The following is a 14610-nucleotide window of genomic DNA, read 5'->3' as shown; positions in this document are numbered from 1 at the left end:
AACTCAAAAGATATATATTTCCCCCACTTTAACTTTATACGTGAAGATCATTTATAATTTCATAGGTCCAACTTGTAATGTTTTGCTCTACCGACCATATGAAAGGTGCATAACCCCTAGCAATTTAGGCACCATAGGCATAAACCAAAAAGAACAAACAATACTAACAAATATAAAAGCATTGGTTTTTTCACTTCCCCCAAAAGAGTCATCTATACTCATGTTTACACATTTTTATCCCAAAGTTTCTCGATCAAACTTATTTTTATTCCGGCGGCGGCAGCATTGTTCTTGACATATGATCCGAAAGCTGGAGCAGTTTTTTTCCCCCTGCTACAGAGCATGAATATCACTTAGATGCCTCTTCGAGTAATATCAGATTGAATGTGAACAAATACTTTTTTCTTCTCTATCCCGTGTCCAATGTTTTTTTTATAGCTGGATTTCCAGTGTCCAATGCTTGCAAATAGAATGAAATACCTAAAGTAAACAACACTGCATCCAGAAATTCAAGACTGGGAAACTCAAAAAATTGGGCATGCTGAAAAGTGTAACTTCAATACTCTGAGCCGATAAGCCATTCCCTGGAGTTGTGCCTACCTTGCTGCCTAGCCTAAGCAAGGTCTTGGAAGGGAAAATCAATGTTTCTAACCTTAAAGCGACTTTTGCATAAAAATGACTGCTCTCAAGATTCAACTCACACATTTAAGCTTGAAGCCAAGACAGTCATGACTACACAAAACTAGGGGTGTAAACTCAAACCGGAAAACCGGACCGGACCGGACCGGACCGGACCGAACCGGACCGGTTTTGAACCGGTCCGGTCCAGAACCGGTTTTTAAAACGTAAAAACCGGCCGGTTCCGGTCCGGTTCCGGTTCCGGAATTTTTTGGACCGGACCGGTTGATTAAAAAAAATAAAAAATAATATTTTTATATATAAGTTTTATACAAAATATTTTATATATATTAAATATTAATATATATAAGTTTTATATATAATGTATAATTATAAATTTTTATGTGAAATTTTATATATAACATATATATTCATATATGAAATAATTTCTTATTATAATTTATAAATTATTACATAAAATGTTAATACTAAATCACTAAAAGTTTATAAATAATACTAATATATAACTTATAACTATACTAATAGTCTAATATTAATACTATTATATAGTCTAATATATTAATAAAAGTATAAAACAGTTTTTTTTAAATCAATTTTTTTTTTTTTTTATAAACAAATTTTTAATGACAAATTGTGAAATTTATATTTTTAAAAAACCGGAAACCGGTAAAACCGGAAGTACCGGTTTAGGAGGGTAACCGGTGCGTAATCGGTTTTGAAAAATATAAAACCGGTACATACCGGTTCGGTCCTAGATTTTATCCAAAACCGGACCGGACCGGACCGGTTACACCCCTACACAAAACATTTGACCCTACTCAGTAAGATATGCATCCATAGAAAGCAATGTGCTGCTGACGACAGATAATTCATCTTAACTACACCGCATGTACCTGATTTTGATCCACATATTTGTTTTTGGGAGAGGACCAGACTCCAATTCAATTTAATAAGCACTCACTTGTGGTGGAAGAATACCATAGTTACAATCCACACCATCGGTTATGATGATTCAAAAACCCCAAACCAAGGTGTAAAAGTCCAAAGCTAAACTATATTACTGAAAGATCAAACAAACAGACACCTATACAACCGACCTACTTGCATCAAATCTGAAGTATCCCTAATTGAGGTTTTGATCCACATACAAGGTACTACTAGTCTACTATGTATACATTTGAGTTACTTTTGGTATTTCATTCAATTTACCGTTTCCAACCTCACGCACATTTAAGTTTGACAAACCTAGATTATGTGTAAGTTATAATTTGGAATGTGACATATGGCCAACACTTGGCACATGTTTTGTTTATGAAAACACATTACCCATCAAACTCTTTAGTTGTAGAAAACAAAGCACGGAGTAGCCTTTGATAATTTACAACTGTGCTGGAAACCATATCTGTATTGCAACTTCGTACCATAAGGGGAAAAAATGCTAGAGGAACAAACCTCTATATAGCTTCACCAAACTATGGATGCTAGCTTTCATTGTCATCTGAGTAGCAGTCATCACTATCTGGCTCATATATTTCATATTCTTCGTCACTTATATTTGCATCATGTGTATTATCACCACCTACTTCAGTTGATGGAAAACTATCAAATATCTCTTGCAAATGGGTTGCTGAGATGTTCTCCACGTTGACATCTAGGCGTGATATAGGAAATCCAATGGTTTCAGCAGATCTTCAAAAACATTTCCAGAACAATTAGTATCAGTTTGTCCCAAGACATTTTTTTTACGAGAACGAGCAACCTTTCTTGGTGGAATCTTTGTGAATATGGGAGTGTACTTGCATCTCCGTCATTGCATTGTATAGAAATGTTTTTTTGGTCAGAGTACCACCATTCTTTCAAATAAATATTGTTTTCATTGGTTTTCTCTTTTTACTCTCAATAAAGATTATGCAAAACTAGTGAGAGGGCCAGCCTACTAATTATTATACTAAAATTAAAGGCATGAAAAAAGGCCAGGATCTTCATGGTATAAGGATACATGCTTGTGCCTGCAGATATATTTCACCGTCCTCTTCGGCCTGGAAACATGAGAGCATGATATTAGGCACACTTGGGATAAAAAAGGCACAGTATATATCCAGCAAAATGTAAAGTCAGAACATGGAGAAGCCAATATCAGATCAAGTGCCTCATATTGATCCAATTCTTCTTCAGCATTGTCAACTTCATCTTCTTCTTCATCCTCAACATTATTGGGCTCCTCATCTTCATTTCTTGTAGATTCTGCATCATTAAATTTAATCAGGGCCATCAAAATTACAAAACTGAATGAGCATGCAAGTAAAGATTCTCACAATGGGCTGGTCGCACACAGATACAAAACACAAACTCAATTTTTTTTCGTAAGTTACACAAATTCAAAATTTAAGAGTTACCATAAGCCTTTTGAGTGTGTGCCCTGGGGAGACGGTGGCGGGGGTGTTAAGTAACACGTCATGAAAAGAAGTAAACAATTCTGAGGAATGAACACGAAACCAAATTTTTAATACCAAGATTTCATGCAGATAGCAAAATGGGATAACAGGCCATCATTGGCCTTTTATTACAGCAGTGATTCATGTTTAAGGGGTCTTCTGGTACACGTCCCGTAACAAAAATATTTGATACTTTTCTAATGGAAAAATAGTTAAACAATTATCATAACATTGACAAGGTTTCAATAGATTTAACAAATAGAAGGATGGAACTAAAGAGCTAGGCTAGATATGTTCTTGTTAAATGTCAGGTTGACATGATTGCTGATCTGTTATCAGAGTTCCTTTGGAGTAGTACTTTGACAGGCTATAATGAAAAGCACAAAAAGCAGAGTTATGCCAAAAATCTCAGCAATTTAAAATAGTTACCATTGATCACACTGATCCTAGGGTGCACGTATAGGATTCAAAAACCTACGGTTCAACTTATATTCCATCTCTCTGAAAGCGTTTATAGTAATATCATTTCAGTTCTGGCATGATCATCTGAAAGGATAGATTGAAGTAAAATGACATACAGCTCATCGTTTTGAGGTTGTTTGAATTTGGTGTCTTTTTGCACATTGGTTTGAGAAGAAAATCCAGGGGTGGGGGGGATTTGTAGTTTACCATATTATGGTAGTCTTTGAAGCTTATCTTGCTTTTGTGAGGAAGAGTCCCAACTATTAATATTATAATTGAAACGATTTTACAATCGTGAAGAGTCCTCAAGTTTAGTCATCAATTGGTACCTGCATTGGTTTGCTGGTGCACTTCACCAGGCTTTAAGGCAATCTTATTGCCTTCCTTCTTTAGCTTTTCAAACCTTTCAGAAGCAGCTCTAAGTAAATTTTCTGCACCAGGTTTGGGGAAGATTGATAGGAACCTCACCATAAGACGCTGTCTTAAGCAATTCAGCATGTGGTATGAGAACCATCCTGTTCCAAACTGCAGACTAAACGATAAGCTAAATATAATAAAACCAAGTAGATAGCTAGCAAATTTCAGATACCCACACTATATGCAAATAGTAAACATATATATTAAACATAGAAATATAGTAGGATTTCTATCACTTTATTTTTTTTTTTATAAGTAATAAGAGATTTTATTCCCAACAATAGGCATAGGCTTAAGTACATAGGACGTATACAAAGGAGATACCTTTTTTTTTTTTTTTTTATGTCAGGGAACTCTCCAAGGCAAGGCCCTTCGGACCCACACCTGCAGAGTAAACCCCGGTCCCGTGCACCGCACCCTCGGAAGTTTCCCTACACGAAACTGGTTAAATCGTTGGCTTTTCACTAAGGGGTGTGACCCCAAAGGATTATTTGCACCCATGAGGTGTTGAACTTTGGACTTTGAAGGAAGTGATACCCCAAGACCAAGGCCTTCACCACTTGGGTCAACCCCTTAGGGTTGAATACAAAGGAGATACCTACTACTTTCTAAAAACAAAAGGAAATCTAAAACAAATTCTAGAAATTATCATCCATTACAAAAGTTTTGGCCCACAAACTCAAAATACTAAAGAAGAAATCCCTAAGGTATCCCAATGAACGCTCTTTCACTAAATCAATCATATGGCAGTAAGAAATAATTTTATAACAAAATTCGGCAAATGTTCTCTAAAATCTTTAAGACCTCTTATGGGATGGTATTTTCAACTGGATCATAGTGGCATGGGTTATGCCCAGAAGGGTAGTGGATATTTTTAGGTGTTGGAGGGGTCTTAGGGGTAATACTCATATTGCTGCAGTGTGTAAAATGATTCCTCAGTGTATTATGTGGTGCCTTTGGATGGAGAGGAATGGTAGGTGTTTCAAAGATGAGGAGTGTTCCTTGGAGGAGCTGAAAAGATTCTTCTTCAATGCTCTATTTACTTGGGCTTCTGTCATTGATTGTAATGGGACCAGTCTTCACAATTTGCTTGTATCGTTCTCTAAGTCCTAGTTGTTACTAGGTGTATTCCATACATACTTCCTATGTACTTGGGCTATGCCTCTTTACTATTTTCTATTAACAATATTTTTTCTTACCTATCAAAAAACTCTGTAAAACCTCTTGTGCCAAAAATGGCCATCAATTCTAACCTATTTATTCAAGGAAGAAAACACAAAAAGAAATGTAAAAGGAAACAGCATTTCTAGGATTCCTCCATGGCTTCATCAGGGGGTTAAGTGTTGGTCTTCAGCCAATGCAGTGTACTCTTTATTTGGGATCTTTGCACAAGGTACCCTATGGTGAGCTACGGCGGGGTGTTATTTTCCTTTTGGAAATGGTGTTTTCTTACCATGGGACTAGTGTTTCCTCAATCTATGAGTGGGATACCTAAGTGCCTAGTAGTGTTTGTTTAATAATCCAACCATTACAGTTATTCTATGGAAAGTAGATGCTTTCTTTTGGTCCTCCTTTGACAACAGCTAAATGATATAAGATTTCATTTTGGAATTGTAACTTGAAGTCACTCTCTCACTTTCATGTTGTCATATCGGCATCAAGCCATACATAATTTGACATGATGTATCCTGTATTTAAATAATTTGGGTCATGACAAATTTCTCTTCACATAAATATTTAAGTTTGTGGTCATCCGTCACCCCTTGGTTCCTCTCATGATTAGTGTTTCTAACCATCACAATTTCAGCTTGGTGGTGGACCAAACTCTAGCAAGCTTTCTTTTATTCATTTAATTCTGTATCGTACAGGAGTCTAAGTGACCTGTAAAATTTATAGTAACAAGTTCAAGACATTGAGAAAATATCATTTGAAGACAACCTTGTCAAACAGCAGGCATTCTACTTCTCTGAACCTGTAAGTGGAGTAACGGCTTCAACTATGCTCAAGCCAGCAAATCATCTGACATAAGTAAAGGCATGATGATCTGCCCCGAGTACTAATTGAAGAAAATAATCATTTGATCTGCCCCAAGTACTAATTGAAGAAAATAATCATTTGATCTGCCACGAGTCATTCCTAGTCCAAGATATTTTTCCGATAGGTAATAAAAAATTTTATTAATAAGAACAACAGGCATAGCCCAAGTACACACAATGCATACAAGAGAAAGTACCAAGTAAGAAACAGTGGCAGATAATAGAGCTTAGTTATCACCTTAAGAGATTTCCAAATGAACCCTCAAGACTAAATTGCTTTGGATGAGAGATGATAGAGCCATAGAGAAAATTAAACTAAAAATTTGAGAAAAAATAAATGAAAACTAAGCAAGTTGTGAATTGCATATGTGTGTGGTACAGATATAGACAAATACATCAACACATAGGGAAGAAGAAAAATATTTTTAACAAAGCTCAATATAAGAAAATCACCGTGCAAGTTGTCTGCATTAAAGGCTTCCTTATCTCTTGTTGAATGTAATCATCGGCGAGTTCAAAAAACTGCAATGATGTCTGGAACTTGTAAGGAAAAACTTGAAATGCACATATTTCCTCCCATCTATGCTTTAATCTGCATCAAGTACAAAGAGTAACATCAACATCAACATTCATATTGATGATGAAGGAATTGAAGTTCACAAATATGCTCTATTGTACTCCAAGTACAATAGAGTTTCGTTTATGAGAAACCGAACAATTCAGTTTACTACGTTGCCTAGGTTCTTCATTCAGCACTCTTCTTATTTCTATTCTTATTCCTCTCCTCCAACTATAGGCAGTTGTTCCCTGTTTCAATAGTTTTAGTTAATCCATACGATAAAATATAAATCATGAAAAGTCCACAGAATCTTAGTCTTACTTCCAAAATTGTGACCACCTTTCTCTTGTATACTTGGGCTATGCCTATTGTTTTCTATTAATAAAACCTATTGATTACTGATCCCAAAAAAAAGAAAAAAATAAATCGTGACCGCCTTTCATTGCAAACAACTCTAAAATTAAATTCATCAAAGGTGCCCTGCATGAAACTAAACTTCATGTGGCACCTGAAATTTACATCAAGCATATCCAGTAGAGTATACCAATATCTTCTCTTTTTTTTTATCGGTAGTAGAGTATACCAATATCTGTAAAAAAAAAAATGCATGCAAAACAACAAAGTAGGTACTATTTTTCAAACAAATCCAAAAATAATGCATATTCTGGAAATAATGCATATTCCAGTAACTATGAGACACACATTGTGCTTAGACTAAATACAACAATGAATTAGTGTCCTACAAAAGAATAAAAGATGCCTAAAGCAAAAGGAGAAAACTCTGAAAAGAAGTTACCCTTTGGCTGCATTAGCGTCACAATAACTTCGTAATGGTTGTGGTACACGAAAATCAATTCTCTGATATCTGCTAAAGTAGATACTTTGGAGCTAAGCATCAAAATAGTAAATATTCTAAATCACACTAATTCCAATAAGCATTAATTGTACGCAATAGAAGTATATGCATATACAAACACACCACATTTTTATCTTATGTATCTTCTTCCAGAATAATGAGCATGCAAGTTGTTAGTGTAACTGTTTCAGAACAACTTCCACCCACTTTTCTTCTGAGGAGTCTTAAAACAGATGAAAACTCTGAAGTACCATAAAGGCAGGTCTATGCACATGCTGCAACTAAGTCAAAACAGAGATTTTATTTTAGTCAATTGCTTCAATTTTATAACAGCATCAGGTGCCTGTCCTTTCTGCCCCTTCTTTTTTTTTATTCACAAGTGACAAAAATGCAAGTTTTAAATAAGGGTGACTCCCTACTGATTTAGTCCTCCTTGCCCCAATTACAGAAATGATTAGTCAAAATGAAAATGTATTGTAGTCATATAAGAGAACAATATGAATAGGTACAAGGACCTAACTCTGACCCTCATAAAAGGAAGAAAAACACTGAATTATCAAAGGTTATCCTGATCCTACCCTTCTGAAAGGTCAAGAGTAAAATCTTGCTACTGCTAACAATTCCATATCCAGAGAAGCTAGAGAGGAGCAACAAAGTTAACTCACTTACATGGAACCACTGACACCCATCAAACCGGAAGAGAGAGAACATCACATGAGAAAGCAAGGATGTGTCGGGATCTTATTGGAGTTTGCAATATTAGATAACAAGATCGCCATGTTTTGAATAGTTTAAGTCTCCAGCTTTGGTTAAAATTTACGCTGCAAAATGGACTTATGCCAAATCAAACTATGTGACAAGCATTTTCTAATGCCTTCACCAAACTTTTTTTTTAATAAGTAATGCTTTCACCACACTTAAGAAGAGCACTTCAAACAAGTATTAAAGCAGTTATGGCTTATCCTATCACACACATATTGAATCATTAATTTAACTATTCATACTTTAAAACATGAAAAGCAAGAATGTGTCTTCATGATTCCTTGCAAAAATAGCTAACTCTGTCTTTTCACAACCAAAATGAAAAATTTGAAGAGATCTCACTAATGCATTTGATATTGATTAGAAATAGAAGTTTGGACATTATTCAAGAATCCTCACATGCGAGAATCAGGATCCTTGCGAGGATCATATCCTTTTCTGATCCAAAACCTGAGAAATGGTCCACTTGAGAAGTAGTATGCAATCCTAGAAAGAAGCCTGCAAGATCAAACAAATGCAAGGTCACTGCCAAATATCAGATTCATCCAATTTCCACAAAATTCTCAAATCTAATCATCTTCAACCAGCCCACTAAAGAATTTAACTATAAATGGGGAAGTTTCCAAAGAATACCTTCTAATTTTTTTTTTTTATAAGTAAGAAGTAATTTTATTAGAAACGAATGTACAGGCGAAGCCCATGTATACAGGAATTATACAAAAGAAAACACTTAAATACATTATAGGAGAATACCTTCTAAACATCTCGACTGTAAAAGTTAAGCCCTTATCAAGCAAACGTTTAGTCAGTGATTCCTTGGGCCATATAGGCCGCTCATCAAAAAGATTGGATAGAAGCATCTGCCACTCCCATTGATCTGATCCTTGAGGTACATATCCCTCCCAATTGACTCTCTTAGGAATCTGTATGACTGTTAAGTGAAACATGGATGAAAAGAAAAGGATTGAAAACACATGTTGAGATTTCTCACGTTTTACTTATTTCATGCTAATGGTCCATAAAGTCGCATTAAAACTCCAAAGTATCTATCCCTATGTGGGCTTTATTATTTACTCACAAAGATTTTTTATTTTCTCATTGAAAATTTTAAGTAGGTATGATCTTCACTTCAGTAGCTAGAACAAATTCAAGCATTTGATATTGCCACTGCCTGAGCATTGATACTTTTACGGGAAACCATGTTTGCACCTTATAAGTGTTGGGTACTTCTCAGATATTCCAACACATCTCCAATACTTATTGGATACTACTGGACATGTATTGGAGATGCCTCAAACATTAGGATACAGCTTTTTCCCTATTTAAATGGAAAAATAATTTTTGGGAGATGTAAGAAGCATTTATGACATAGGTTTTGACCCTTTAGGCGTGACATATGGCTCTTTGTTATCTAAGGGTGTGTGCATGATTAACTTTTATAATAACTTATACCTACATAATATGCATCTATGTATCTCTATCTAGATTCGCCATATCGTGATTTCTAAAATAATTATTTATATTGAAGTCAGACAAACAGGATATCTTTAATGTTAAAATCAATTGCAAGAACTGGCTCCATATCCATCTGCACCCAAAAAAACAGGCGTCACTTTTAAAAATTATACACTGACAAGATAGTTGAAAAATAGGTTAACTTAACCACTTTGTATGATATTTGGAATGAAACATATTTTATTTTGGGATAAGTAAACGAAAATTTTATCAAAAAATGCATAAGATGTATACAAGAGGAACATCTAATGAGAAATAGCAAAAGATACAAGAAAATCATGAATAACTCAAAAGACACATAGGAGTACTAAGTGAAAAGAAAGATTTCTGAGAGGAAGTATGAAATAACTCAAAATAAAGATCCCTGCAAGCAAAATGAAATTACATCCAAAACTAGAAGGAATTGTCAAAATCAACAAGGAAGAAAAGAAGCAATTTTGACAGCAATAAAGCCTGGAAGTGGATATACAAATGGGTCATGCTTGGCAAGCATTTATCTATGCCAGATCACCAAAAATATGTAATTAGTCAAGGTCAGATTGACCATCCAAAGGCACAAAATCCATAGGACACTGAGTGTCACAACTCCAGCTCAAACTCCTAGAGGCAAGGAGTCTAAGCTACATCAGAGGTAACTTAGAAATAGATTGATCGCTCCACACATTAGAAGCAGTGGCTATATATTCAAGACTCCAGGGAACAATAAATTCATAAGAAACTAAGACATGCAGTCACCAATCAATCTAGCATCTCTTCCATTGGATTGTTCCACTAGAACTCACCAAGCAAACAGCTCAGCAAAAATAATTGTGCCAGAGAATTCAACGGAAACATGAGTATGAGCCCTCCTCAATCTCTTGTTTTTAAAAAAATTGTCGATTTTTATGTTGCTCACTCGTTGCTTTCAAAAATTAATTGTAAACGCTTCTATTTCTGGACTAGATGATTTAATAACTTGCAACCAACTACATGTGAAGACAACATAATCCAGTAGACAAGCATGGTGAATTCTTCCTGACCACCAAAATTCCACAAATATTCTCTTTCAATGAAAAGTAATGCAGTCAAAAACAGCTTTCAAAACTCATATCCTTTTCCAGATCTTCTTAGAGAAGGAAAATCTTCATCAAAATTAGGCCTAACATGTTTCTCATTTAATAAATCCTAATATATCAATGGTCAAGCTTTTTGCTGAATAAGGAGGACCTTCAGCTTTCCTCAAACATGTCCATGAGGACTAAAAACAGACCACAACCAAGATTCTGGAGATCTTATTAATAGAAGCTTACAAAGCTTCATAGATGGGTATAATCCGAACATCAACTTCACTCAAGTAGTACAAATTCTAGTTTTGAGTTTCATAATACTGAGCTAAATTGCAGGATAAACATTAAAGGCCATGATAATGGAAACTCGTAATAACTGCTTGATTACTTCCAAGTGATTGAATCTATATAACTCAGAAGCCTATCAAACTGCTACAGCTATAGAAAAGCTATGTTTCTCAGTACATGGATGCAATTGGTTTGAGAATATTCTCATATGCGTCATAGGTCATATAAGAAGCAGCTAATGAGAACTACCATAGCATCAGACTAGCCAATTTGTTCTAACAATAAAATTTCATGTCTATATGATTGCCACTTATAGTGAAAAAAATACCTTCCAATCTTGTTGCACAACTTCATCTTGTTTTGTTTTTGAACTTAATGTGGGTGGTGGTCTTAACCTGAAAGACATAAGGGTAATAAAAACCAGCTCAAGAAATGAACAGAATTCAACCTATAGATATCCGATGGCTCCATCAGAAGCACATATCTAAGTTGGATGATTTTATTCTATTAAAATTTAGTTAAATTTGAGTTCAAGTACTAATATACAGCATAACCTCAAATATTGAAAGTTTTATAACGTGAGGAAGAAAACACAGTTCCAAGAACTAGTGAGGATCTCTGTTCATCCTTCTCTCTCTTTGCGGCAGCTCCTAAATCTTTCTTGTGATGCCGAATACAAGAAAAAAGCATCAAATAGATTACCAGATAAGATGGATGCCTTACACTAGATTCTCAGGCATATCCTTAAGCGAAAAAAGCGGGGGCAACAGAATCATAACATCCTCCTGATCCACATCCATCAGACCACCCTTCTCTTTAAAAGCGAAAAACAGGCAAAACAAAAGAAATACTAGACTGTGAGACAGTTACATAAAATAGATAACACAAACTCGAGTGAATGGCAGAATCACCCTTCGGGTAATTGTTCTGAGTGACTGATATAATAAAACTGGACTCAAAGCCATAGCCTTGAGCTTCTGAGTCAACACTAGTTACAGCCTTACACGGCAAATCAAGTTCTGAACTTGAGAGAGAGAGAGAGTCACCAAAATGTGGGTCCTCCATCTCGGCCCAATTTCTCTTTTTCCTTCTCTCGGCAACGTCCGCATGGACAGCCACAACATGCTGGTAGTCCACCATCCCGTCGAAGTGATAAGCCTCGGGGACGCGAGCAACGATGTCAGCGCAAATTTGGCCACCATCAGTACTGGACTCTTTCTTAGCTATTTTCAGCAGCAAATTGTCACAGGGACGGAGCTCCCCGAACGCCGGGTGCGAATACGGGTCTTCAGGGCGGAAACGGAGCTCCAACTTGTTCGATTGTGAACTGCGAGCCTGCAAATCAACAAAAACGATTCTCAGAACACAAACTATCAATTGGAAAGAAAAAATTCAAAAGCACACCGGCAGGGGTTGGAGTTTGCGCACGCGCCTTGAGAATTCCTTCGGTGCCCCCGAGGGTCTTAACGGCACGTGCCGTGGAAGAAGGGTAGCCGGGATAGTGGACGGCGAAAGCCTCACTGCTCGGCAATACACCGGATGTGGCGCCGTTTTCTATCACTCCCATTTCCCTTATTGATAAGTTGTCGCGCGAAGGGAAAAAGGAAGGTGAGCTCAACTCATCATTATAATATTTTTAAATTTTAATATAAAATATAATAAATAATTTAATTTTTTTAAATTTTAAAATAATAATAATATTAAAAAATAATATTATAATAATATTTTATCATCTTAACTCAACTCACTTTAATATTTAAACACAATCAAAATCTGGTTGGCAGAAGAGATTATTTGAATAGAACCAATTATTTTTACTTTTTGTTTTTTGACGTCGATTTGAATGGAATTTTTGAATGTTAGACATCTTCCAAATAACAAAATTTTACGTACCATATTTTATTTTTGCTTCTCAATCTTTAAATTTTCCTTAAAAATAATAATAAAAATATCTAAAAACCATAAATGTATTACATTTTATATAACTAATGAGAACTCGTTTTAATATTTTCTCCCCTTATTTTTTAGGTTAATTGTAAATTCACTTGTTATAAAATGGAGTTCATAGTTTTCACTTCTTATTTTTATTTTCGCAAAAACTCTTTATGTAACACCTAGGTACAGCACCAAAGCCAGTCCAAGCCCGTGTACCATTATTTTTTTTTTATTAGGGTTAATAAGTATGGGTAGCCCACTTGAAATTTAACGAGCGATTTTGAATGAAAACTCTATTTTGGTAGAATCTTAATTTTTGAACATAAATTATGTTTAACGGGCCAATATTTCATAAACTTCAATCGAGATTTATTGAATAGTTTTAATTAAGCCCATGGGCTATAATTCTAGGAAAAATGTTCTTTTGACTCGAGAGTTCAAAATATATTTTTTTTATGTCTATTAAAATTTAGTGGATTATTTTTGGGATGTTAATAATGGATTATATATTAGGAAGCCCAGAGAACCAGGACTCATGCAGAAGGTAAGGATTAAGCTAAATGTGACACCAACCCACATACAAACCATGCACATGGATTTTTCTTTTTCACCAAGGTTTTTAGCTACCTATAAATATACACGTAAATACACGTTGTCATGCACAACCCCCGTAGAAGATTTCCCCGAAATCCTCATCTTCCTCTAGGTTTGTTGCAATCTTGAAATATTTTTCTTCTTGCTCCATGTGAAACTCCTCCTCCACGTAGCTTGCCACATCCTTCCCTCCACCATTGTCGCACGAAATAGCAGCAAGCCCCTGCATCGCGAGAAGACCCCCATTGCCGCAATTCATCCTCCATGGTAGAACCTCAATGCCGTGGTAAGCTCCCGCTGCACTAGAACATCGCTGCCTTTTCCCCCCACCGAACCACAACGTCAAGCGGTTGCTATTGAAGCCATTGCAAGCAACGCAGACCAACGCCAAAAGTCAACCCACCCCACCAAAGCCCACACTCAGCCACGACAAGGCCACCATCATCGCTTCCTTCCTCCTACTCACATGCATTGTGAGCCACGAGTTGCACCATTGCAACCCACTTTTCCTCCACACTTTCAACCCACACAACAAGCTTTGTTTCTATACAACAAAAACAAAGCACAACTTCTTCCGTTAAGCACGACTCCTTTGCAAGTTGCCCAGCCACTTGTTGCCTGTGCACCGTAGCCCAACCATGAGACATTGCCCCAAGTTGATCACTATTACACTGTAAGCCTTTGCCTATTCTTCTCTCATTCTCACACTCTCACGCTCTGTCTATTTCTCTTTATGTTCTCTCTCTCTCATCATTTTCTATCTCTCTCTCTCTCAGTGTCATGCCAATGTGCTCATGACCAATGTTGATCTCAGCCCAGCTCCCTACACCGCCACATCTCTTTCTTCTCTCAGTAAGCCTTGCCGCCTCTCTATAAAAAAATGAAAGTGATATCTTTTAAATTCTTCCGTAAAGTTTCTTACACATATGGTAGGAAAAAAAAAATTGTTTAAGATGATATTATAATTATGCCCTTTGATTTATAAGCCAAATCTTAATGTGTTTTGAACTTGTATTTTGTTGGGGTTGATTTTAAGATGAGCCTAAGTTTGACTACATAAAACTAT

The 14610-nt window shown here is 35.9% G+C and overlaps 1 protein-coding gene across 6 annotated transcripts; it reads right to left on the bottom strand.

Moving 5' to 3' along the window:
* Positions 1–15: 15 nt before the first annotated feature.
* Positions 16–12622, bottom strand: LOC109009309 (general transcription factor 3C polypeptide 5-like). Of its 6 annotated transcripts, none has more exons than XM_035692257.1 (14): positions 12448–12622; positions 12062–12350; positions 11739–11829; positions 11344–11410; positions 9712–9754; positions 8920–9091; positions 8566–8664; positions 7345–7413; positions 6443–6581; positions 3866–4061; positions 2789–2883; positions 2639–2678; positions 2092–2290; positions 16–333 (listed from the first exon to the last, which is right to left on the bottom strand). In XM_035692257.1, exons 1-13 carry the CDS (start codon positions 12580–12582, stop codon positions 2121–2123), a joined length of 1605 nt encoding a protein of 534 aa, XP_035548150.1. In that variant the 5' UTR covers positions 12583–12622; the 3' UTR covers positions 16–333; positions 2092–2120. The 6 variants fall into 6 exon arrangements, with proteins under 6 accessions (XP_035548150.1, XP_035548151.1, XP_035548149.1 ...); XM_035692258.1 differs by having other exon boundaries at positions 16–330; XM_035692256.1 differs by lacking the exon at positions 16–333 and having other exon boundaries at positions 1865–2290.
* Positions 12623–14610: the final 1988 nt, after the last annotated feature.

Source organism: Juglans regia, chromosome 7 (assembly GCF_001411555.2).
Source record: "Juglans regia cultivar Chandler chromosome 7, Walnut 2.0, whole genome shotgun sequence".
In the NCBI taxonomy this organism is placed as follows: domain Eukaryota; kingdom Viridiplantae; phylum Streptophyta; class Magnoliopsida; order Fagales; family Juglandaceae; genus Juglans; species Juglans regia.
The sequence above is the reverse complement of the archived record's forward strand: the minus strand, read 5'-3'. Positions and strand labels throughout refer to the sequence as shown.

Bases quoted from the DNA above. Each gene is read 5' to 3' on its own strand.
- LOC109009309 (XM_035692255.1), bottom strand. From the start codon at position 12,582: ATGGGAGTGATAGAAAACGGCGCCACATCCGGTGTATTGCCGAGCAGT. The intron at 6,582-7,344 runs GTAACTTCTTTT...TACTTGATGCAG, and splicing joins GACGCTAATGCAGCCAAAGG to ATTAAAGCATAGATGGGAGG. The intron at 4,062-6,442 runs GTGATTTTCTTA...TTTAGTCTGCAG, and splicing joins TAATGCAGACAACTTGCACG to TTTGGAACAGGATGGTTCTC.